The sequence below is a fragment of the Rhipicephalus microplus genome, chromosome 1 (assembly GCF_043290135.1).
Source record: "Rhipicephalus microplus isolate Deutch F79 chromosome 1, USDA_Rmic, whole genome shotgun sequence".
Classification (NCBI taxonomy): domain Eukaryota; kingdom Metazoa; phylum Arthropoda; class Arachnida; order Ixodida; family Ixodidae; genus Rhipicephalus; species Rhipicephalus microplus.
This window is the reverse complement of record NC_134700.1, coordinates 157,216,999-157,241,684: the sequence shown is the minus strand read 5'-3', so window position 1 is coordinate 157,241,684 and position 24,686 is coordinate 157,216,999. Positions and strand designations below refer to the sequence as shown.

Sequence of the window (24,686 nt, the reverse complement as noted above, 5' to 3'; positions counted from 1 at the left end):
AGCTTCACGTTCCAAACCGGATTGTTACCTCTGCGTCATCTATGTTATATATTTACAAGCTGACAACTTACGAAAGAGTACCTTCGACTGAGTGGCTTTCTGTTTTCCTTCCTCGGTGATTTCAATGAGTCTTACGTAATCGCTGTGTATGCCTTTGGCTAACTAAAAAAAACATATTAGTGACACGTTTTCCAATGTTTCTTGACACCAAAGAAAAAACACGCATGTCGTAGTTTGATTGATTGATTGATATGTGGGGTTTAACGTCCCAAAACCACCATTTGATTATGAGAGACGCCGTAGTGGAGGGCTCCGGAAATTTCGACCACCCGGGGCTCTTTAACGTGGACCCAAATCTGAGCACACGGGCCTACAACATTTCCGCCTCCATCGGAAATGCAGCCGCCGCAGCCGGATTCGAACCCGCGACCAGCGGGTCAGCAGCCAAGTACCTTAGCCACTAGACCACCACGGCGGGGCATTTCGTGGTTTCTTACTGAGCTGTTAGTTGAAACGGTACGCAAGGAGTTTCTTGTTTTATTTAGCAGATGATTGAATCTAAACAAGGTTGGGTTGAAATCTTGCAAGAATTAATACCTTGTACATGGCGACGCACGTAAAGTGTGGCTCGTTTTGATCTATAGTGGTATGATCAACGCTAATTTGCTGCTACTAGGCGTGGAGGCTGCATGTCAAAAACTATTGCTAATATACCTGCTATTTTTGGCGAGGGATTGCATTTGTGCACGTATACCATTCGAAATTTAGTCCGGCGTGAATTGAAACATGCTGACCGATTTCTACAGCGATAGCCTGCTTATATGCCTAAGGAGGTCCCAGATGGGTTGTGCGTCCGTACAAGCACTGCATCCGCCACCTAACTTGCTTTTTTGAACGTCACAATTAGGGAGATTTGCTCTAGCGAAATATCGAAGAGGAAGTCGTGCAGCTTCAAGCGCTTCTTGATCCTTGCCATGTAGGTGAACGTCCTGCTCCAGAACTTGAGAATTCGGGAAAACCGAAACTCAAGCAGTCACTTCATTTCTCAAAGGGAACGGAGCGACTCTTTACGGTTCAACAATATTAGCATCTGCGCGTTTTTCTGTTTAGATGTATAGAACCCTTTACACGCGTAATGCTTGCTTAGCGCAGGTTGTGTCAATGTCCTGCAAAGCTCCCGAATAATCTATAATCCTTTGACAGATTTTGCCCACAAAGCAAGCGAGAGGGTTTTCTCTGCGATTAACACAGCCAACAGCGATGATACTGGAGCCTTCATGGCCACATGTGTGAAGCCCGACCAGCTCTACAGGTTGGGAGCTCACCGGCGTCGAATGAGTGACACCACCAGTGTCTCTTCGCGAGCAATCAGTCACAGATGCTAGATTGATTTTGACCAGCGCTTAAGTGGCCTCCTCTGTCATGGTACCTGGTGCGTAGCAGTGTGAACACTACTCGCTCATACGAGTCACGCACTCCGGCTTGTACTTCGGCGTACAAGGTGCAGCGACAGTCGATTGGCACTTGAGGAGTCTGTTACCACGGGAACATCAGCTGCTTTATTTCTCCCTTTGCTGCTGCAACACTGTGATCTCGCTATCCATCTTCTGGTTCAATACTACTTCATTGAGTGCCTTGCCGCTAACTAGATCACCCGACGACCGACGACTGTGTCGTCCGATATAGCTGCACCTTGAGTGACATTCTTTTTCTTGGGACAAGTTCATCATTGAAGCAGTCTCATAAAAACCAGATGAGGTTGTTTTCTCCATCGTTACAACCACGTTACAGAAGCTCAGTGATACAAGAGTATTGAAAATCACTGCCTCAAGGTAAACAGACTTTTACAAATAATAAAAGGTATTGGTTACAAGCATTAAACTTGGCGTGGTGAAATTTAAAATCGTACCAGGTGTCAAAACGAGTGAATTGAGCAAGAAGCGGGTGGTTTGAAAGTGTCTACTCATTATAAAGTATGTAGATATGCAGGTGCGCGTGGATCTTTACAGGTGAGTACTAGGTATTCAGCCAAAATGCAAAAAGAACCATGGCGTAGTGGGCACTTCACCCCACTACTTGTGTGCAGTAGGCATTCCAGAGTAGTTTGAATTGGCAAGTGATAAGCCCACAAATATTCATTTTCTTGAGGCATGGTTGAAGGGTGCGCCAACAGGGCCCAATCAAGCTGTTGTCTTGAAGGTGAAGCTCAAGCGTCCTGCATGTTTTCTTCATAAAAGCACTTACAAGCATACTACCGCAGTTTGCAGGCCTCTTTTTATTGACCTGAAGGAGACTTCAGCTGTCAATATCGACTACCATGCTACGAAGCGTCTGAAAGATGCGCACATATTTTTTTTTTCTTATTTAAGATGTCAGTGGAAGCCGCCTTATATTAGAATAAACTTGACCTTGGCGGAGGCAAGGAAGACGAGATTTACCATTTTCACGCTCTTCGCCAGGTCATTCCGATCAAAAAAATATGACGGCAAGTTCTCTAGCTATAGTTCACTCACATGGAATGCACGGTTCGGTACACTCACTCATGAGTGCACTCACACTCATTCACTGATTTGAATGTGGTGAGTGTGAGTATTAGTGACATCTCATGAGTGTGAGTGGTCGTAAGTGAGCGTTCATCAGCGTGATCGTCCCGTTAATAAGCGCCATTAAATGCATGTCAGGCACCTTCATTTGCGCGGTGTTGTTTCTTCTGATGTGTGCGATTTTTCGCAACCGGCTTTACATGCCCTGCAGAGCACCCTTATTCCACCATCGGTTCACCTCTGCCATCAGGTAAAAGAGCTCCAACACCAGCTGCTGTTCCACCACCGCAGGACGAGCAGGATGGTGACTGCTTTGTCCGACCGTACGTACCAACGAGTTCACCGATCGACAGTGAGCCGACCCGGAACTCAAAACTCGCGTAGAATCTCGCGTGGCAGGGTCACTATCTTTCCAAAGATATGTAAGCGAAGGCTGGCATCTTCTTTTTGCGCAATAGCGTTTCTCTAAAGAAGCTTCTCTCGTTGCTTCGAGCCGACTACCTGCTTGTTACACTTTCAGCATGTCGCCCAGTGCTTCTGGGAGCTGCACATGATGATCCTATGGCTCGACGGCTTGGATATTTCCGCACTTGCGTGCGGATGCAAGAGAAGTACTATTATCTTCACCTAACTGCCGACGTAACCCTTTATCCAGGGACTTGCTGACACTCAGGTATAAAAGACGCCGCTTACCGGGCCTGCCGGACAATGCAGAAAATCGGGATAACCTTACTAGGTCTGTTCCCGCTGTCGAAATCTGGAAACAAATGAACCTTCATAGCTCCCGACTACCCCATTCGCGGCGCACAGACAGGGACCATGCATGAAGGCAGCTTTTTGAAGGTAGAGAATTTCAGCGTTGAAGATACTGTCGGAGCAAGCTCCAGCCCTCACAGGGTTCAGTTTTCGAACTGATTTTTTATTATCGCGCTGCACCCGCCGCGCGGCCCAATGCCAACTTCTTCCTTGACGAGAGCGCCACATTCTGGGCAGCTACAGGGCTCCCCCCCCCACCAATAGAGCGAGAGGGGTAGGAGTCACCAGTGGAGTCGCCCAGTGGACATGCTTGTATGTGGGCATCCCGACTGAAGATTTAAACCCCGCGGCCGCGAAAGCAGCGATATACGCAGGTTTCAGTCGATCAGCAGCCACGACGCCTTCTTGGGCGTCAGAACCAGTAGGATTGGTGGTAGGGCCGGTGAGACCCATGCGAGATGATCCGGGCTGTATGTTCTTTATCGGGTCACCATTACAGTCCAAGCTAACGCGAGGAAGATCCAGCCCTGACAGCGTTGAGTTTTCGAACTGATTTTTTTCATTACCGCGCTGCACCCGCCGCGTGGCCCAACGCCAACTTCTTCTTCCTTGACGAGGGCACCGCATTCTGGGGCGCTACGATACCATCGTGTGTCACACCGCCCGGAAAGTCCTGATCACTGACATTAGAACAGCCTTTACTGCGGTCCTAACTGATAGAATCCCGAGATGCATCTACAGAAGTCACCACCGGACCAGCCTCTACCACCAATAGACCAATGGCCTCGCCGAGTGCCTAAGTAAGAACATCACTGACATGCTGGCCATGTACGTCAACGTCGAACACAAGGCATGGAATGGCATGCCACCACTCCATATATGACCTTCGCATACAACATGACCAGACAAGAAAAACAACGCAGATGAGCTTAAGTCAATGGAACCAACGCCCGGCAACAACACTCGAATATGGTTGGACATTGTTGAACTCACGAAGAAGAAATGAACATTGACAGGGCGCGTAGCGCGTCGGCAGAATAACCACTGGTCATTATTGACGACTGACTAGATTTCGAAAGAACCGGGAGAGAGGGAGACAAAGCTAGGTGGGTATATGATATTGTCACGGGGTCGTGACGTGGCCGAAGACAGGAGACTTCGTGTTGGGATTTAACTGTTTATTTAGGCGAACCTGTGCCCGGTAAACGGAAAGTCCAATTACAGCAGCAGTCTCGCACAGATAGCAGTCTCGGACTGATAGCGGCGAACGGAGTGTCGGCCTTCGATCAACAACTGACAAGCGGCGAAGCGCGTCGACATTTATACTCTTGCCGTCGAATGTTCTAGCGTTATCGCTGGCGGTGGCGTAGGTTCCGGAACAATCTGTACCGTTCGCACAGTGGGCGTGATCTTATCGAATTGATCTACTACAGTCCGGAACCTTCTCGAAAACTGCAGGCGTGGTTTGCGCTGAGAATTCTGTGGTGTTTTGGCGCGATAACAAAAACTTGGGAAATAAAATATGGCATTGCCCCCCTCTGAAAAAAGGCATCGTCGCGATGCTTTAACTAAAGATGAAAGTACAACAATAATGCAAGAAGGTACATAAATAAATTACGATACCACAATAATACAAAAAACACTGGTTCAGTTTGTTAACACGCATGAAACGGCTTGAGGCGCGCGACATGGACGACTTCAGGTCGCGATCGGCGTCGTTGAGAGTTCGTGATGCCGTCGGGGACAACCTCGTAATCAAGTGGGCCGAGACATCGAACCACCCTGTACGGTCCGAAGTACCGTCGCAGAAGCTTTTCACTTAGTCCACGTCAGCGTATCGGCGTCCACACCCAAACACGTTCACCGGGCTGGTATTACACAAAGCGTCGTCGAACGTTGTAACGGTGGCTGTCGGTCGTCTGTTGATTCTTGATACGGAGACGCGCAAGTTGTCGGGCTTCTTCGGCGCGTTGAAGGTACCCGCTCACATCGATTTGATTGATTGATTTCTGGGGTTTAACGTCCCAAAACCACTATATGATTATGAGAGACGCCGTAGTGGAGGGCTCCAGAAATTTCGACCACCTGGGGTTCTTTAACGTGCACCCAAATCTGAGCACACGGGCCTACAACATTTCCGCCTCCATCGGAAATGCAACCGCCGCAGCCGGGAATCGAACCCGCGACCTGCGAGTCAGCAGCCGAGTACCTTAGCCACTAGACCACTGCGGCGGGGCTGCTCACATCGAGGTTTTCGTCGTCGGTGACATTGGGTAACATGGCATCGAGCGCCGTTGCCGGGCTCCTACCGTAGACCGATTTGTATGGAGATATCTGCGTCGTCTCCTGCACCGCCGTGTTGTATGTGAAGGTCACATACGGAAGAATGGCGTCCCACGTCTTGTGTTCGACATCGACGTACATTGACAGCATGTCGGCGATCGTCTTGTTAAGCCGCTCGGTGAAGCCGTTGGTCTGTGAGTGGTACGCTGTCGTCCGGCGGTGGTTTGTTTGGCTGTATGCCAAGATCGGTTGAGTTAAGTCAGCAGTGAATGCCGTTCCTCTGTCGGTAATAAGGACCTCCGCGGCACCGTGACGTAGGATGATATTTTCGACGAAGAACTTAGCTACCTCGGATGCGCTGCCCAGGGCTTTTGTCTCGGCGTAGCGGGTGAGGTAGTCGGTAGCTACCACGATCCACTTGTTTCCGAAAACCGATGTCGGGAACGGCCCCAGTAGGTCCATACCAATCTGCTGGAAAGGTCGGCAAGGTGGATCAATTGGCTGCAGAAGTCCCGATGGCCTTGTCGGCGGTGCCTTGCGTCGCTGACAGTCCCGGCATGTTTTCACATAACGAGTGACGTTGGTGGTAAGACGTGGCCAGTAGTACCTTTCTTGTATCCTCGCGAGCGTGCGAGAAACACCGAGGTGCCCTGCCGTCGGATCGTCGTGCAGGGCCTGCAGGATTTCTGGGTCAGCATGACGGAATAGTCGGGTCATTTCTTCTCTGAAAATGGCAACATTTTCATTTGGCAGCTGAACCCGGGTCTCTAATAAAGCAGCGGCCCTCTCTTTGCGAGCGACGCTCGCGAACGTTTGCAGGAATGCGCCGCAAAAAACATCCCACGTTCGGAGCGTGTATTCTCGATTTTCGAGCCAGGTCCTTGCAGTGTCTTCCAAATAGAAGAACACGCGACGCAGCTTTTCGTCATGGTCCCAGTGGTTGAGGGCGGCCACACGGTCGTATGTTTCTAGCCAGGACTCCGGGTCTTCGAACGATGACCCATGGAAAATTGGTGGTTACCTGGGTTGATGCATGACCGTCGTGGGCAAGGACGCTGCGGTTGTCATTGTCGCTGCAGTCGCGGTCATGGCCTTGGTCTTCCGCGCCTTGTCTTGTAGAAGCCCGTACTCCGGTGGTAGCCCTTGCTGTCGGCGGCTTGTTCGCTGCTCCTGGTTGGCGTCGGTGTCTTCTACGTGACGTGCGCTGGGTTCACGGCTTGACGGGGGCGTCCGGTACATGAACCAAGCAGCACCTCCACCAGATGTCACGGGGTCGTGACGTGGCCGAACACAGGAGACTTCGTGTTGGGATTTAACTGTTTATTTGGGCGAACCTGTGCCCGGTAAACGGAAAGTCCAATTACAGCAGCAGTCTCGCACAGATAGCAGTCTCGGACTGATAGCGGCGAACGGAGTGAGGCCTTCGATCAACAACTGACAAGCGGCGAAGTGCGTCGGCATTTATACTTTTGCCGTCGAATGTTCTAGCGTTATCGCTGGCGGTGGCGTAGGTTCCAGAACAATCTGTACCGTTCGCACAGTGGACGTGATCTTATCGCAATGATCTACTACAGTCCGGAACCTTCTCGAAAACTGCAGACGCGGTTTGCGCTTAGAATCCTGTGGTGTTTTGGGGCGATAACAAAAACTTGGGAAATGAAACGTGGCAATATTAAGAAGTTTGCAGGAACAATTACGGGACCGGGATCAGTGTTGGAACAAAAGTCAGGCCTTTGCCCTGCAGTGGGCGTAATAAGGCTGATGATCTAGATTTTATCCTAAAAGACTAGAGAACGTTGAGTGCAGAGCGTGCCGCAGTAGGAGAAGCTTCGCGATTGTGGCATGCCATGTTGTGGAGATTACGCGCAGGATGCGAATTATGATTTTTTGAGAGTTTACGCAAGCCCCAGCGGTAACGCTCGAATGTTTGGTGGCTACTGTAAAACAGTCGATAGGTTTTGCCGATGATCAGATTAGAAACGGCTGCAGTCACTGCTTGTGCCTTGCCTTTTTCTTTTTGCGGGCACATGTTAGCCCAAACAAAAAGTTTAGTCTTGAGCATGCCGGCTGCTGCCTTCGTCCGTCAACAGACACGTTGGAAGAGCGGGAGGCATGACTGTAGAGCTTGGACCTGGCCCATCAGCAAGCCACAGAGTTGAACGGGCGAATATTTACATAGAATAATTTGTTTTATGGCTGTAGGGCTCTGTCTTCCTTTGAAGAATACCAGTATTGGTCAATAACTTACCGCAAAGGTGGCTCTGGGGTGGTGTGTGTGTGATTTCTTTTTCCAAAGCCAAGGACGAAGAGCACCGGGTTATGACTCAGATTTATACGCCATTCCCCGCGCAAGGTTTCGCTTTTCCAAGATCTTCTCCACTGACTTTGGGTCATACTTTTGTGGTGCGGAGAGGTTTTGAGGTATACTGTGCCGAGTTACTTGGGCGCAACCTAAATTACTTTCACAAAGATGAGCTACTTTGTTTTGTCCGAGGTCACTCAAAAACCTTCAATAAGATGCGCCGTGTATATTGTCTTGTGTATTATCACCATACCCAATGAGTTCAGGTCGTGTTTTTGTAATAAGCTTGCTTTTGTGAAGACTCCTTTAAGATACGCTTTTTTTCTAGCAATTCTGCAAGCTCCATATTTCTGAATGAGCTTTTAAGCATCCAGCTTTACTTTCTTATAAGTTGTGTAAACAACTCATCGAGATGAAACATGACAGTCCCGCAATTGAGAGTATATGTTGACTGATTTGATTGATTGATATGTGGGGTTTAACGTCCCAAAACCACCATATGATTATGAGAGACACCGTAGTAGAGGGCTTCGAAAATTTTGACAACCTTGGGTTCTTGAACGTGCATCCAAATCTGAGCACACGGGCCTACAACATTTCTGCCTTCATCGGAAATGCAGCCGCCACAGCCGGGATTTGAACCCGCGACCTGCGGGTCAGCAGCCGAGAACCTTACCCACTAGACCACTGCGGCGGGCCCGCGAGCGCATCATAAGCGTAACATGTAGTCATGTTGTTACAAGACACGCATCGCATGCTTATCACGTTTGCACCAGTGTCATACCTTTGTCATCCAGTAATGACCCGTAATACGAAATCTGGTATATGTGACGCTAACGATACGGCCGCGAGTGCATCATGAGTGTGGCATGTAGTTATGTGGTTACATGACACGCATGTCATGATTTTTGCTTTAGAGTTGGTCTGTTGTGTTCGGCATGCAATCATGTCATACCATACCAGTTTTGCAACATGTCATGTGAACGAAGCCATCGCGAAAGCTGCAAGACCATGAAATATAATTCATGACATACGTGTTACGATTTTCATGTCATTACTAGTCGAATATGTTCTTCATACAGTCATGTTATGCCATACCAAGTTTGGTATTGATACCATTATGGAAATGACCAGGAGAGCTAAAAGTCACAGCCAGCCAGCCAGCCTGCCAGCCAGCCAGCCCAGCCAGCCCAGCCAGCCCAGCCCAGCCCAGCCCAGCCCAGCCCAGCCCAGCCAGCCAGCCAGCCAGCCAGGTCCATGAACTCATCTCGCGGGGTCGTATCGGACGCAGATTTGCTTGACCTGTCCGAAGCTGAACTTCTGGAAGGATGGAAGAGCCAGAACGTGACAAACGTACAGCGTATTAAGATAGGAAGAGATCAAAAGGAAATACCAACCAAACACTTAGTACTGACTTTTGCTTCGAGCGATCTGCCGGAAACCATTTAGTCTGGGTACACAAAGACATCCGTGAGGCCATATATTCCCAACCCCCGCCGTTGCTTCCAATATCAGAGGTATGGCCACGGCTCGCAAAGCTGTCGTGGCCGGAAAATTTGTGCTCTGCGTGGAGTCGAGGGCCATGCGTCCGACAACTGCGAAGCACCTGCACACTGTGTGAACTGTGGCGGTAGTCATGCTGCGTACTCACGTTCCTGTTCTTTCTGGAAAAAAAGAAAAAGAGATCATCACTTTAAAGATAAAAGAAAACATTAAATTTAAAGAAGCAAGAAAAAGAGTCTCGCCATTTTATGGCCCCACATATACTGATGCGGCGCCCCAGGGGGCAGTGTCACACCAGCCCTCGCCACTCCTTTGGCCTGCGCAGAGCAAGCCATTGGCTGTGGCGCCTACCCCTAAGGTGGCAGTGGTTGAGTCTACTCCGCCTACTATTGAACAGAGACCAGAGACTCCAGGGTCTTCGGATCTCAAGGCCTCACCTCGCCAGGCGAGGCCAAAGCTTCGAAAAACCAGCTCGCATGAGCGGGCATCCGGTGCCTCCGAGGAGGCAATGGATACGGCGGCACCCCTGGTACCAAAAAAGCGGCGCGGCTCTTTGGAGCGCGCCAAGAGAACTAAAATCTCATAACAGGGCCCGATAACAGCCCTGTTACTTGAGCTCGAACTTTCACCTTAAACAAGTCACTCCCTTAACCTACACACAGCACTACTTTACTTCCAATATGGCAAGACAAATTATTCATTGGAACGTCAGAGGCCTGCTTAAAAACCTCGACGACGTCCAAGAGCTTTTATACAAACACTCACCTCAAGTGCTGTGTGTACAGGAAACACACCTAAAATCCTCCAATACAACGTTTTTACGTGCTTACGTCATATACCGAAAGGACCGAGATGATGCTGTGGCGTCATCCGGTGGCGTCGCCATTATTATTAACCAAGGAGTAGCGTGTACACATTTATCACTCCAGACATCCCTTGAGGCAGTGGCTGTTCGAGCGGTACCTTTAAACAAACTCGTCTCTATCTGCTCTTTGTATGTACCTCCTCACCAACGTCTTGAAAGACGTGAATTCCAGTCTTTAATAGACGAACTGCCTGAACCTTATTTGCTTCTTGGAGACCTAAATGCACATAGTGGACTGTGGGGCGAATCTCGCTGTGATGCACGAGGTCGTCTCATTGAACAGTTTCTCTTCTGTTCCGGTGCCTGTTTGTTGAATAAGAAAGAGCCAACATACTATAACGTTGCCAACAAAACTTACTTGTCTATAGACATCAGCATCGTATCACCTTCACTCCTACCCCTACTGAAATGGAAAATCATAAATAATCTATATGGAAGTGACCATTTTCCTGTAGTGTTGAGTTCACAAACAACATATGAATGTCCTCAACATGTTCCCAAATGGCTGATAAACAAAGCAGAATGGGAACAGTTCCACAACACTACACGTTTGAGTTGGACAGACATATGTAGGTTAGACATAGATGAAGCTGTGCAGTACTTCACAGCTTTTATAACTGACGCAGCAGCCAGGTGCATACCCCAAACATCTGGAATGCCCGGCAAACGACACGTCCCATGGTGGAACACAGAGTGTCGTTGCGCGGAAGGAACAGAACAGGGCATGGAGGTTGCTTCGGAACTCACCAACAGCCGAAAATCTTGAAGCCTTCAAGAAAATAAAGTCTCAAGGCAGGAGAACGCGTTGGAAGGCCAGAAGAGAAAGCTGGCAGAAGCTTTTGTCAGGGATCAATTCATACACACAGGAAGCTAAAGTCTGGAACATGGTTGGTAGGATAGCAGGAAAACAAGTACACACACTTCCACTCGTAAACACTCAAGGTGATACCTTGAAAGATCAGGCAAACTTCCTCGGTGCAAACTTTGAGCGGGTGTGCAGCTCGTCCCACTATACTGACATTTTCCAAAAATACAGAACAAGAATAGAGAAGCAGAAAGTCGAACACAGATCCACTAGGATCGAGGCATATAACCAAGGTTTCAGTCTAGCTCTGCTACGAACATCTCTAAACTCCAGCAGTACTTCTGCCCCAGGTTCTGACCGTGTGGTGTATGAAATGTTAAAAAACCTACCAGCCGAAACACGAAAAACCTTACTTTGTTTGTACAATGCTATCTGGTTTTCTGGCACTATCCCTACCTCCTGGAAAGAGGCTATTATTATTCCCCTTTTGAAAGAGGGCAAGGACCCTTCTTTAGTGTCAAGTTATAGGCCCATTGCACTTACAAGCTGCTTGTGCAAAGTCTTCGAAAAAATGATAAACTGCCGACTTATACATATACTTGAAACAAACAATTTGCTCGACCCATTTCAGTGCGGGTTTCTAGAAAGTAGATCCACCACAGACACCTTGTTCGTATCGAGGCACAGATCAGGGACGCCTTCGTCCATAAACAATATTTTCTCTCTGTATTCCTCGATATCGAAAAGGCTTATGATACAACATGGCGTTTCGGAATTCGAAGAGACCTGTCGCACCTTGGCGTGCGCGGAAGAATGTTTCACATAATCGAAAGTTACCTGTCAAACCGGACATTCCGTGTCCGACTGGGCACGGTTCTTTCCCAAACAATTGTCCAGGAAACTGGCGTGCCACAAGGTGGTGTACTTAGCTGCACACTTTTTCTCATCAAAATGAATTCCTTGCACTTGTCCATCCCTCGCAATATGTTTTATTGTACATATGTCGACGACATCCAGCTTGGCTTTAGATCTTGGAATCTGGTAATGTGTGAGCGGCAGGTTCAGTTAGGTTTAAACAAGGTCTCCAAATGGGCAGAGGAAAACGGATTCCGACTGAACCCACAAAAGAGCACGTGTGTCTTGTTCTCCCGAAAGAGAGGCATGCACTCAGAACCCGACATTGAATTGAACGGTCAACGTCTGTCTGTCATTGCGGAGCATAAATTCCTAGGATTAATCTTGGACAACAAGTTGACCTTCGTACCGCACGTCAAGTATCTAAAAACAAAATGTTTAAAAGCCATAAATGTTTTAAAAGTGTTGTCACGTACTACATGGGGTAGTGACAGGCAATGTCTCATGAACCTGCATCGAAGCCTCATTCGCACCCGCTTAGATTATGGGGCTGTTGTCTATCAGTCTGCAACTCAAAGTGCTTTGAAGATGCTGGACCCCGTGCACCATTTGGGCATCCGCCTTTCTACGGGTGCTTTTCGCACCAGCCCCGTAGAAAGCCTTTATGTTGAGTCAAATGAGTGGTCGCTTCATCTGCAGAGAACTTACATGTCCTTTGTTTATTTGCCTAAGGAGAAAGCAGACAAGAAACACCCCTCGTACTCTACTAATAATGATCTGTCGAGCTCAATTCTGTTTCAAAACAAGCCTTCGATGAGGCAGCCCTTCTCAGTTCGCCTGAAGAGTCTAGCTGAGGAAACTGGAGTCTCACTTGAACACAGTTTAATGGCTCCTGTAGCATACCCGCCATCGTGGCAATGGCAGATTATAGACTGCGATGTGTCTTTTCTAGAAGTTACAAGACATGCGCCTCTTGCCCATATCCAAACATACTTCCTGGAACTTCAACACAAATACACACGTCCTGAGTTCTTTACAGATGCCTCCAAGTCTAACTCCTCTGTGTCCTTCGCTGCTGTCGGCCCATCCTTTTCGGATGCTGGCCCTCTACATCCAGGCACAAGTATCTTCACAGCGGAAGCTTACGCGATACTTGTGGCGGCTAAACACATCAAGCAATTACAAATACAAAAAGCAGTAATTTATACGGACTCCCTAAGTGTAGTAACGGCTCTACACACTCTTAGAAAGCACAAAAACCCAGTCGTCGTCTCACTTTACTCCATTTTGTGCACACTCTACACACTCAAACAACATGTTGTAGTGTGCTGGGTGCCAGGGCACCGTGAGATTCAAGGCAACGTGACGGCGGATCAGCTCGCTGCATCCGTCCACAAAAGCACTGCCCCTACACCCATATCAATCCCGACCCTTGATCTTAAGCCGTCTATCGAACGAAACCTCAGGGACTACTGGCAGAGCAAGTGGGATACACACACACAAAACAAACTACACATTATCAAGCCACACCTTGGCCATTGGCCACCAGTATCAAAATCACGTCATACACAGGTAACATTAACGAGGCACTCATATATTTTGTCCGGTGGCGAACCACCAATGTGTGACAGATGTGGTGAAGCACTAACAGTTCTTCACATTTTAAATCAGTGCAAACAATTGGACACTATAAGAAAACAACACTTTCCATTACCCTACCGACAACATATACCTTTACACCCTGCAATGTTCGTCGGTAGGGAACCGCTTTTTAGTCATAAATCATTGTTAGCGTTTTTACAAGAAATTCATAATTTTCATATCTTATACGCGGGCATTCCGTAGCACGACCTCTCCAGAGAGGTTGTCGCTGCGGTGGCTACACAAGAAAGCACTTGCCTCACGGCCCTTGAACGCAAGGGTATGAACGAGTGAGGCACTTGTGCTAATGTCATACATAACCACCATCGTCTCTTATTATCACCAACTTTTGTCATCTATTCACACCACACACACCTTTCACGGCATGGTCATGATTTTATTACTTGTATGTATTTACCCGCCTTACCACGAGGAATTTTATGGCCCTTATACAGCCGCTGATCACAATCATTTTCCACATTCCTTGTCCCATGAACTGGCGCTCTTTGGCCATCGGATGGCCCTTGCGCCAAAAAACACCATATATCATCACCAACGTGGTTGCCCATCTTACTTCACCATTTCAGCTTGTAATCTGAAGCGCGCATGTCATCACCATGGCCATGCATGATAATCTCGTTTTATGATACCATCACCGCAAACCCGAAGGATTCTAGACACCTGAAAATACGACCCAACAAAAATAATTCTTTACCAGCAAAGGCGAAGCCGGCCACGCAATTTTCTTTTCCTTCTTGCAATGGAAGGGCGTGGGCGTGGCACGTCGACTTGCCGTCCCGTTTTACGACAATCTCGTTGTTTGGCCCAAAATGACCCTTGGCGTAAGCAGCGAAAACGCTCCTTGGCCTTCCCAATGACGCTCACAAGACAACGCTCCATCAGCACCGTCAATCCTCTTCTGTGAGATAAGCCAAAGCCTCTGTTTATTGCGGTCATGGCGTGTGATCTCCGAATTCTATCTTCGCTGTTCTGCTCGTGAATCCCTTGGAGACAGACAATGCAACTTGGTGTTGTACGCCTTCTGTTATCCAAGCGCTTTCTCGCCGTTGGTCGCGTATGCACAGATATTGTGGTACACCATGATCGCAACAACGGCACCACTGAGCGGTTTTACTTGGACTTCGTACTGCCACGTGTAAATCACTTTTCTTTTCACCGCAAGAAGTTTTATGCCTAAAACGGAGTTGGACCTTCTATTGTTGGGAACATGCCGTGCCTTGGCGCATACAACCATTTCAAAATGGCTTGGTTGGTTCTTAACTCAGTGCACTTCTGATGAGACACGTGTAGTTTCGCTCCAATCACATGCGAGTACCCGAATTTGTACTGAAATAGGGCGCGTGTAAGTAAAGCGACGAGTCGGATTAGATTTCGGTAACTGACGAGTCCACTCGCCACTTTTTGCAGTGCGTGTCCTACTTTCATCGCTGCGCAGAAGTTCAACCACTAAGCGGTGCTATCTTCGGGCCGTATTCCAAATTATAAATATCACCATGATATCGCTATTGGTGCACGCTGATGCGAGGGCAGATGAAGGCAAACACGTTGTGATGTCCGTCACAAAATGTGCCAGGTTACACTTCGCACAGAGTGACACATTGAACGTAATTGAGTCTTGAAATACGATCCTTTCCTTGCTCGCTGACCTCTTGAACGCAACTACTTCTGATTACACTGATTGATATGTGGGGTTTAACGTCCCAAAACCACCATATGATTATGAGAGACGCCGTAGTGGAGGGCTCCCAAAATTTCGACCCCCTGGGGTTCTTTAACGTGCGCCGAAATCTGAGCACACGGGCCTACAACATTTCCGCCTCCAACGTAAATGCAGCCGTCGCAGCCAGGATTTGAACCCGCGACCTGCGGGTCAGTAGCCGAGTACCTTAGCCACTAGACCATCGCGGCGGGGCTTCTCATTATACTTTCCATTCGGCACGCTATCAGGTAAAAATGAAAAAAAGACAATAACCTAATTATTTTCTTTGATACTGTAGCCTACAAGCCATTTTCAAAGGCCACACCCATCTGTGACATACGACAGATTATCCTTTCGTAGCCACAAATTGTGAATGCTTGCGATAACACAAGAAGACCGCTGGCACTAGGCACCCTATTGGCAACGCTCACAAATGTTTCTGCGATGCTGTAAGTACAAGGTAGCTTGGTAAACAATCTTTTTTACTGTTTATGAACTGAAGCCGTCACCTTGATAGCCAGGGCTGGCACTTCTAAATCTTAATCACTGATCCGGTGAACGTGTATCATTTTCCAGAGCCCTGAGTCAATGGTGATAACATGTATCCGCTGACGCCCTCAAGACCTCTATCGCTGTGAATGCGACAACTTTCACATCTATCGAATTAGTAATACGGTGAGTCTTCGTCCCGACAGCTTGAGTCGGCATATATAGTTATTTCACAGCACAAAGCAATACCTATTTTCCTCTTCAGGACGTTCTTTTCCAGACTCGAGCCAACGCATGACACGTCACCAGTGATGACGGCTCGCAAAAATCATTTGTCGGTTAATCCCGCGCCAGTTTTTTGTTATGCGTGGCTGTCGTGATACGCAACAGCAAAGTGACCGCTGCCAACATCCTGAAGTCAATGTTAGTGCCGAAGCTAGTACAAAGAGCGCTCGCCCAAGATACCAATCGTCGTATCCGTGTTAGTAAATCCCCTAACACAAAGAAGAAACAAGAGAAGCACAAAATTAGTACACTTGGGTCGGCAAATAGCTCACTATAAACGTGCCCCGTTAGTACCAGACAAGCCTTACCTCGTCCGCGGTGGTCGAGTTCCAGACATTTATGTGGCTGGTGCACATCGGTGGCAGTACTGGCCTGTAGTAGCGGCCGCGCTCTTATCAGCAACGACTGATAAGTCACCCAAGCATCGCCAGAATCGCCGCGTATTGCCGAGCATATCATGTCGTCGGGTGCTCGGCGAGGAGGTGGCACCGAAGCGCATGCGCATAAGGGTGCGAACAGAACACTATGGCTGTGAGCTCTGGCGTGTTCAGAAGCCGCCATAAGACGTCGTTCAGTTGCCGCGGCGACAAATTGATTCAAATGTCGACGGCTCACAATGGTTACGCCTAGACGTAAAGTTGGAGACTATCCACTTTGAACAGGATTAGGGAAATGCTTACGGCCCGAATGGGTAAGAGAGAAGAAGACTGTGTTAGCTAGGCTGACATTCTGACTCATCAAAAAAAAAGAAAGAAAGAGAGAAAACGGAAAAAAGTGGTGAAATTCTCGTCACTTGCATTTGTGTGGTTTCTTTAGGACAATTTAAATATGCGCATAATCGTTTATAGCTCGCGATTATGATGATTGGAAAAGGCAAAGGTTCATCGAGAAGCGCGCGCGTGTGTGTTTGTGTGTGTGTCTTTTCAAAGCCTTGCGTGCACGGGCCATTCAAACAAGATAGATAGATATGTGGAATTTAACGTCCTCAAACCACCATATGATTATGGGAGACGCCATAGTGGAGGGCTCCGGAAATTTTTACCCCCTGGGGTTCTTTAACGTGCACGGGCCATTCAAACAAGATAAGCCAACTTAAAAAATGAATATATATACAGCTAAGCAAGTGGCTTGCCGCGTGTGATATACAAGCGCCTCCTCTATTTTATGAATGCTAGCCAGATGCATCCGATCCAGCCGTTCATTGCCATCTCTTTTGGCCCTTTCCTGTTCTCCCCATTACCGAGCCTTTGCGTGCGCTTTGCGGCTACGGGGAAGAGAGCCCCTCATGCACTGCCTCACGACGGGAATAATATAAAGTAATTGTTGTTCAGTTGTGTACATGTCCGTGGGAGAGGGGGGGCGTCTTGCATTTTTTCTCATCACGATGTTGGCGGTCACGCTGGCTCTGTAAGTGATACGATGTTTTGAGCTAGCGTGTCGCCGTGCGCGGTGCTATGCGGGCAACGAATGGGAACACGTGACGGGGACACTGCTGCAAAACTATTGTCGGTGACAACCTGAAAATAAATTTAAACTACCCCCCCCCCCCTCAACGACGCCGCATCGCTTCTATTTTCCATGCATCCACGCTACAAAAGTAGTAGTTCCAAAAAAAGGGCAATAAGTTTACCGCATACAAATGAACTGCGGTACACTTAAGTTTTTATGCTCTGCTTCTCACCGACTGTAGCGGTGTGAGGTGGCGGTGGCATTGCTTCCAGCCGGAAAAAAGGAATGCTAAGGAAGGAAACTGACAGACGCATGGCGAGTGGCCGTGCGTATGATATTGGAGTGCGAAACACGTACTTACATCGCGTTTCCGGGCGAAACTGCTCGGATGCACGTGTGATGCACGCAGACGTGCCCCTCATGTAGCGTCGCGCCCCGAACACTCTCTGAACTAAGGCGCACCGGCGGCTCCCGTTGAAGAGCGCGCGTTTGGACTGGTATTGAATGAAGTAAAGGAGACTGTGAAAATGCAAATCCATGTCTCAGCAGTGACCCACTGGATAGTGAGGAGTCGCACTGCTAAGCTCGAGGGCACGGATTTAATACTCGTCGTCTGCCGAGCTCAGCGCGCATGTTCGTACGATTCTTTCCTCACGCTGCATTTTCTACACAAGAACATTTGTGCTTCGTTTGTTAATAATAATAATGGTTGGGGTTTAATGCTTTCAATGTTCGATATGTTTGAGAGATGCCGTTATGGAGATTGGCTTCGGAAGTTCCGACCACTTGGGGTAATTAACGTGCACCTTCACTTTAGTACACGGGAATTCTTTGCTGTTTGGTCCTATCGAAATGCGGCCGGGAACGAAACGTGCGCTTTATGATTTGTTAGTTTCCAGTTAAGTTGAATAACACAAGTGGCCTCAAGCGTTACGAAACTTGAATGCAATACCGATTTCGAGTTGCGAGAATGTTCTTCAGTAAAAATGTTCATGAACTCCAGCTGCTGAAACGCGAATTGATTATTATATTCGTGTTTCAGGAGCGCGACCAAGCACGACCATAACAACCTTAACCATAATCACCACAACCACTGTACCACCGAAGCGGACTGCGTAATGTCTGGTTATGGTTAAGATTGATATGGTCGTGTTATAGTTCCAACCGATTCTTTGATAGACATCGCGGAGTCAGCTTCAGCGGTACAATGGGTGTGGTAGTTATGGTTAAGATTGTTATTGTCGGGGTTGGTTGCACGTTAGATACGAGCCGAGGTGATAGCATTTCGATGGAGGTGATGGTGCCAGAGGCTCGTGTACTGTTCGATGTCAGTGCGCGGTAAAGAACACCTGAGGGTCACAATTCACGGAGCCGTTCACTACAGTGCGTCCCATAATCATGTCATGGTTTTAGCATGTGAAAGCCCATATATCACGAAAGAGAATGTGCACGATTGTTAACGCAGTCCAGTGATGTTTTGTAGTCCATCTCTGGGAAGAGGTTTAAAACCTCTTGCAAGAGGTACGTACCACGAGCGAAAAAAAAAGGCAGCCAGCCACTTCGAGACTTTAAATGGCCTCTAAACCACCCAAAGGTCGACTTTCAGTTGCTATGGGGAAGTTTCGCACGAGTGTACAACGACAATGAACTCGTGAGAATTTTTCTAAATAATGCCGTAATAGGCTCCCAACGCAACGCTTGGTGGCGTTGCGACTCTTGATAGTCAGCGTCATCTTTGGCAGAAAAATGGAAACCGGGGATGTACGTCACACGTTTTCTCTTCTCTACGCCGTGCCGCCGCTCGCTCCCGCGCACGTGCAGGGCATTTGCTTCGCCGCGATATGCAAAGCTTGAAAAAAAATCTCCCAGCAGGACAGGCACTTCGAAAAGCAAACTTAACCAAAGCAGAAGGGTTCAATAACGTCTATGTTGTGAAGCAGACGATAGCTACACCTGACTTAACGCGAAATGCATTTCCGAAGTCAAGTCTGCGATATTACCTTCTATGATAGGTCAAAGTAACCTTCGTTCTGTCATACGTTAAAATTGCCCTGACACACTTTTTTAAGTACCAATGGAATGAGTTTACTGAAAGAGCTTATGAAATGAGAAGTGAGCTCCTGTGGGACCTCTCCCACTTGTTTGAGGTGGAGCTGGAAGGAGTGTTTCTATACTCTCAGAACATGGGTTTTCTCATGAATATAACGCCACAAAAAATTTTAAGAATCCGACCGGTGCGAGTGAAGTTACAAAGATTTGACGCCTGCTGCAATTGTATTCTTTCTTCTATCGTCCCGACAAAAAAGCTGGAAGCTAAGCAGGCAGGGATGACGGGGGCAAAGAAAATACGTCACGCGCGCCTCGCGACCTTAAGCACTTTTTTTAAATACGCGGCTTTTTCAGTGTGATCAGGTGGGCACGCGTGGACAAGTCGGGGCCTGCCGCGGCGATCTCTGTAATGAACCAGTGCGCCACGTTAAAGTCAGCCAGTGGCTAATAGATGGCTTTCTATGAGTTATTTTGGACTGTTGTGCAATTCCCCTGGATCGATTGAACGCGACGCGAGCACATGAAAGAAAACGGGGTTTTACAGTCATCTTCGAGCACATGACAGTGTTCATCTTCACTGTCACCGTGACAACGTGGCCTCATCGGGAATGATATATGGGCTGTGCCAATGGCCTGTTTTCCGGCTGACATTTAATACAGACCAGGCCACCACGTTCCGGGCTTCGCCGTAATCACAAGGCAGTCATTGTGGAGCTTCCCTTAATATATAAAATATTTTATAAAGTAAAACAGTAAATAGGTTTTGACTCATAAAATTACTAATCAACTGCTATATTGTAGCTTATTTAGTGAACCTACGTTTCGTAATTTATGAGAGCTAAGGCCACAGTTCGTATGCGCAATTTGAAACGAATAGGCCAATACTGCAAGGTATTTCCTAATTAGCAAATGCATGAATGAATCAGGAATATTTTTTCACGTGAAGTGCTTTATTTTCTTTTCTTCTTACAATAATGCTTACACGTGTATTTCTACCGATAGCAAGGGAAGGCTAGTATCCGGTACAGTGTTCATAATAAACATGTAGCTCTTCGTGCGAGCAGGCAAAATACACGCTGCAGCCAGTTTCATGTCAGGTTACCGTCCAATTTTGGTGTCTGTCCTACTTTAACTTTCATTCGAAAAAAAAGCTTAGTAGAGGCGACGATGCTCGAGACAACGTGCCATCGCAATAGAGGAAGAAGAATCTGTCCGTGATCTAGCACGCGCTCCTTCAAGCGTTCTTTCACGAACACTAGGCCTGATATTGAAGATGCATGTTGCTTTCGAAGAGCCTGGGGAACCTGCTCTGCAAGCGCCCCAAGGTGAGTCAGTGTCAGGTAATTATTCCCTTAACGATTCCTACATGACTTCTTATAGTGCGGACAGATATTGTAGCGCAATTACAGCGAGTAATCATTGCTTACATTACATGCGACAGGTAAACTGTCTTGGATGATGCACCTGACGCGTAAGCTTCCAGCCGTTGCAAAACCATAGCGGGCTGCCATTATAGTTTGTTTTGAGCTACAGCGCTAATAGGTGGGAGTTGTGCGCTATAGCAGGTGGCACTATTGTGGTGGGCCAGACGCATCCACAAAGCGTCGACACGGCTCTTCCTTTCAATGTACTACGTCATGCCACACGATTTTGCTGTAGAAAACTGCAAATAAACATATTTTTTGAGTCAACGATTTGGGCTTGCGATTCCTCGGTCCGTAGCGCGTGGCCTCAGATGACTCGGCCACAGAGGGTATGTCCTTCAGAATATCAACAGCGCAATATTTTGATTGATTGATTGATTGATTGATTTGTGGGATTTAACGTCCCAAAACCACCATATGATTATGAGAGACGCCGTAATGGAGGGCTCCGGAAATTTTGACCACCCGGGGTTCTTTAACGCGCACCCAAATCTGAGTACACGGGCCTACAACATTTCCGCCTCCATAGGAAATGCAGCCGCCACAGCCGGGGTTTGAACCCGCGACCTGCGGGTCAGCAGCCGAGTATCTTAGCCACTAGACCACCGTGGCGGGGCAGCGCAATATTTTTATACACCATTAACCGAGCGCGGGTGGCAGATCTTGGAAGAGCTTTATCGTGTCTTTTGATCACCAATAAGATGGCGCGAAACGCGTTATTTAAAAGTCGTCACCCCGATCGTTGCATGTCGCTAACTTATACCAGCTGTTATTTGCCCTACACGGTGTAGTCACCCATGCGCACGCAGTTATCTCGTGTTGGGGCGGTTTGCACGTATTATGTTTTTGCTGTGTTGGGGGCTGGCTGGTCCCGACGAAGCAGAAGAAGAAGAAGACGGCCGACGGAGACGTACGCGGCCGGCGGGGACATCGACCAGCCCGAACACGCGGGTTGGCGCCAAGCGCCGAAAGAAAAGCACACAACCGCACTCCACGGCTACCTAACACACACTCGTTTTATTTTACAGTCGCCTTGAATTCCCGGATGCCAGAGCGGCGCCCCCTGGCATCCTCACATGTCAAATTGAAACCGAAACCCCAGAACACAACAACCATCCCCTCCTCGAAAAAAGCACACCTATACACTGTTTATATTTATACATAATCGATACAAAAGTATATACAAGGTATGAACGTTAGAACATATGAAATTCAAAACACGGCACACCAACGGGAAATGCGAATGGGGCGGCGGCCTTCGGATCCTGCAGAAAGAAGAGCAACTAGTGCTTGGTGATCTGTACGTAATGTGAAGTGCCGGCCCCACAAGTAAACATGCCATTTCTCACAGGCAAAAAGACAAGCGAGAGCTTCACGCTCTCCTACTGAATATCTGCGTTCAGCAGGGGTCAATGTACGAGATGCAAAAGCAATAGTGATCAGCTGATCATCTCTGAGTTGTTGAAACACTGCTCCTAGTCCAACATCGGACGCATCCGTCGTGATGACAATGGGAAGCTTCTCATTGAAAATACTAACAGCTGGCTTTGAGGCCAGTATTGACTTAACTTGAATGAAGCTCTGCTCAGCTTCAGCTGACCAGTTTAAAGGCTGTGCTTGACGAAGTAGAGTACGCGGTGGTTCAACAACATCAGCATAGTGAGGAACAAACTTGGCATAATAACCAACAAGACCTAAAAAAGATTGCAAGGTTTTAACATCAGTAGGACGTGGGGCATTGACAATGGCCTGAACTTTAGATTCAACAGGTGTCAAGCCACGGGAACTGCCATTATGTCCTAGAAATTGTAACTCATTCACAGAAAAAATGCACTTGTTATTAAGTTTCATACCACATTCACTGATGCGGTTGAGAACAGTATGCAAGTTAGCATCGTGCTCTTCGCGAGTACGTCCCCACACCAAAATATCATCCAAGTAACAAAGGGCGCCATTACAACCCTTAAGAATATTTGACATCATTTTCTGAAACACTGCAGGGGCAGATGCAAGCCCAAAACACACGCGGCGAAACCGAAACAAGCCTTCGTGCGATACAAATGTGGTCAAGTCTCTACTGCACTCAGAAAGTTCAACTTGGTGATAAGCGGACGCGAGGTCCAGCTTGGAGAAACATACTGCTTCGGAGAGCTGATGAAGCAGTTCTTCAATGTGAGGAAGTGGAAACCCGTCTACGACGATTGCCTTGTTTGGTTCTCGTAAGTCGACGCATAGTCGAAGGGATCCATCTTTTTTCTTGACGACGACCAGTGGAGAAACCCATTGGGAAGCAGAGACAGGCTCGATGATTCCGCTGGCTTGAAGGCGAGACAGTTCCGCAGAGACTTGCTCACGGAGAAGAAGAGGAATGCGGCGCAGCTTGGCACGCACAGGGCACACACCTGGTCGACGCATCACTTTATGCACAAAACCGCGCACACAACCCAGTTCACGGGTAAACAGGTGGTGGAATTCAGAAGGCGCGTTCGCCGGAAGATCATCTTGGACGTCGACTTGAGCACACGTCATAGACGCACCAATGATGTTGATGGACAAAGCCCTGATTGCATCACGTCCCAAAAGCGAGCTGCCATTGGCTGTTACATAAAAAGTAATGGAAGCAGTGCGACTGTGATAGGAAACCTGAGCTGTAAATTGACCTAAATTATCGATCGTTTCCTTGGAATATGTTTGTAGAACGACGTTTGAAGGTAAAAGCCGAATGTTGGAAAAATGGCTATGGAAGTCAGCGGCACTGATTAAAGAGACTGAGGCACCAGTGTCCACGAGAAATGACAAGGGCACATGGCCCACTGAAACTATGATGCTGGGCTCGGGCGTAGTGTGGAGGCCATCCACATTTAAAACAGTGACCGTATTGGTTTGTGCAGTGCTCGAAGGAGCGGACGAAGAAACTGGTTCCGGAAGATTTGCTGGACGGGAATTGCATACGGACTGAAAATGTCCGATTTTTCCGCAAGCAAGACAAGTGCGGTTTCTCGCGGGACACTGCGCAAAATTGGCTAAATGCCGAGCCGATCCACAACGAAAGCAATGCGTGGTTGCGCTTGGAGAAGAAAATTGCGAACACGAGTTAGGAGCTCGGTGCTGTTCCTGAAAACCCGAATTTGGCGGAATGGGTTCGCCATATTGTCGGCTTCCTCGCCCCCGCGACGCAGAGAGGTTGCCGTGGAAGGACTGTGCAGGGTGGCTTCCATGTTGGCCGCCGCGCCGAGACGAAGGTGAAGGGCCGCCATGTTGACGCGTCTCGTGAAACGAAGAGCCGCCGCCTTGGCCCCCGGCAGCAGAAAGTTGCTGCACTGAATGCAGAGCGAATTGCTCCAACTGGGAGCGAATAAGCTCGTCCTCTCGCGCAATTGAGAGGGCTTCGGATAATGAAATCGAGGAGCCCTTTTGAAGCATGCGGCAGCGGACGTTTTGCGAGGCTACACCGATGAAAAGCTGATGGCGGATCATATCGTCCTCGAGCGCGCCGAAGCCGCACGACGCGGCGAGCGTTCGAAGAGAAGTAATGAACTCGGCGACTGGCTCACCAGGCAATTGTCGCCTTTCTTGGAATTTCACGCGTGCGAGATAATCGCACGAAACATCTTTGAAATGCTCATCGAAAAGAGCAACAGCATCCTTGAAGGCATCGCCCGACGCTGGCGTCGGCGACGCGTTGGTGGCTTCCAAAGTATAGAAAAGCTTTAACCC

At 48.2% G+C, this 24,686-nt stretch overlaps 1 protein-coding gene across 1 annotated transcript in view; it reads left to right on the top strand.

Moving 5' to 3' along the window:
* Positions 1-24,686, top strand: part of LOC119184934 (phospholipid-transporting ATPase ABCA3-like) — a 113,239-nt gene that overhangs the window by 4,672 nt on the left and 83,881 nt on the right. Inside the window, exon 2 of the mRNA XM_075867654.1 lies at positions 2,755-2,895. Coding sequence (XP_075723769.1) covers positions 2,755-2,895 — 141 coding nt within the window. The remainder of the gene's footprint in view (positions 1-2,754; positions 2,896-24,686) is intronic.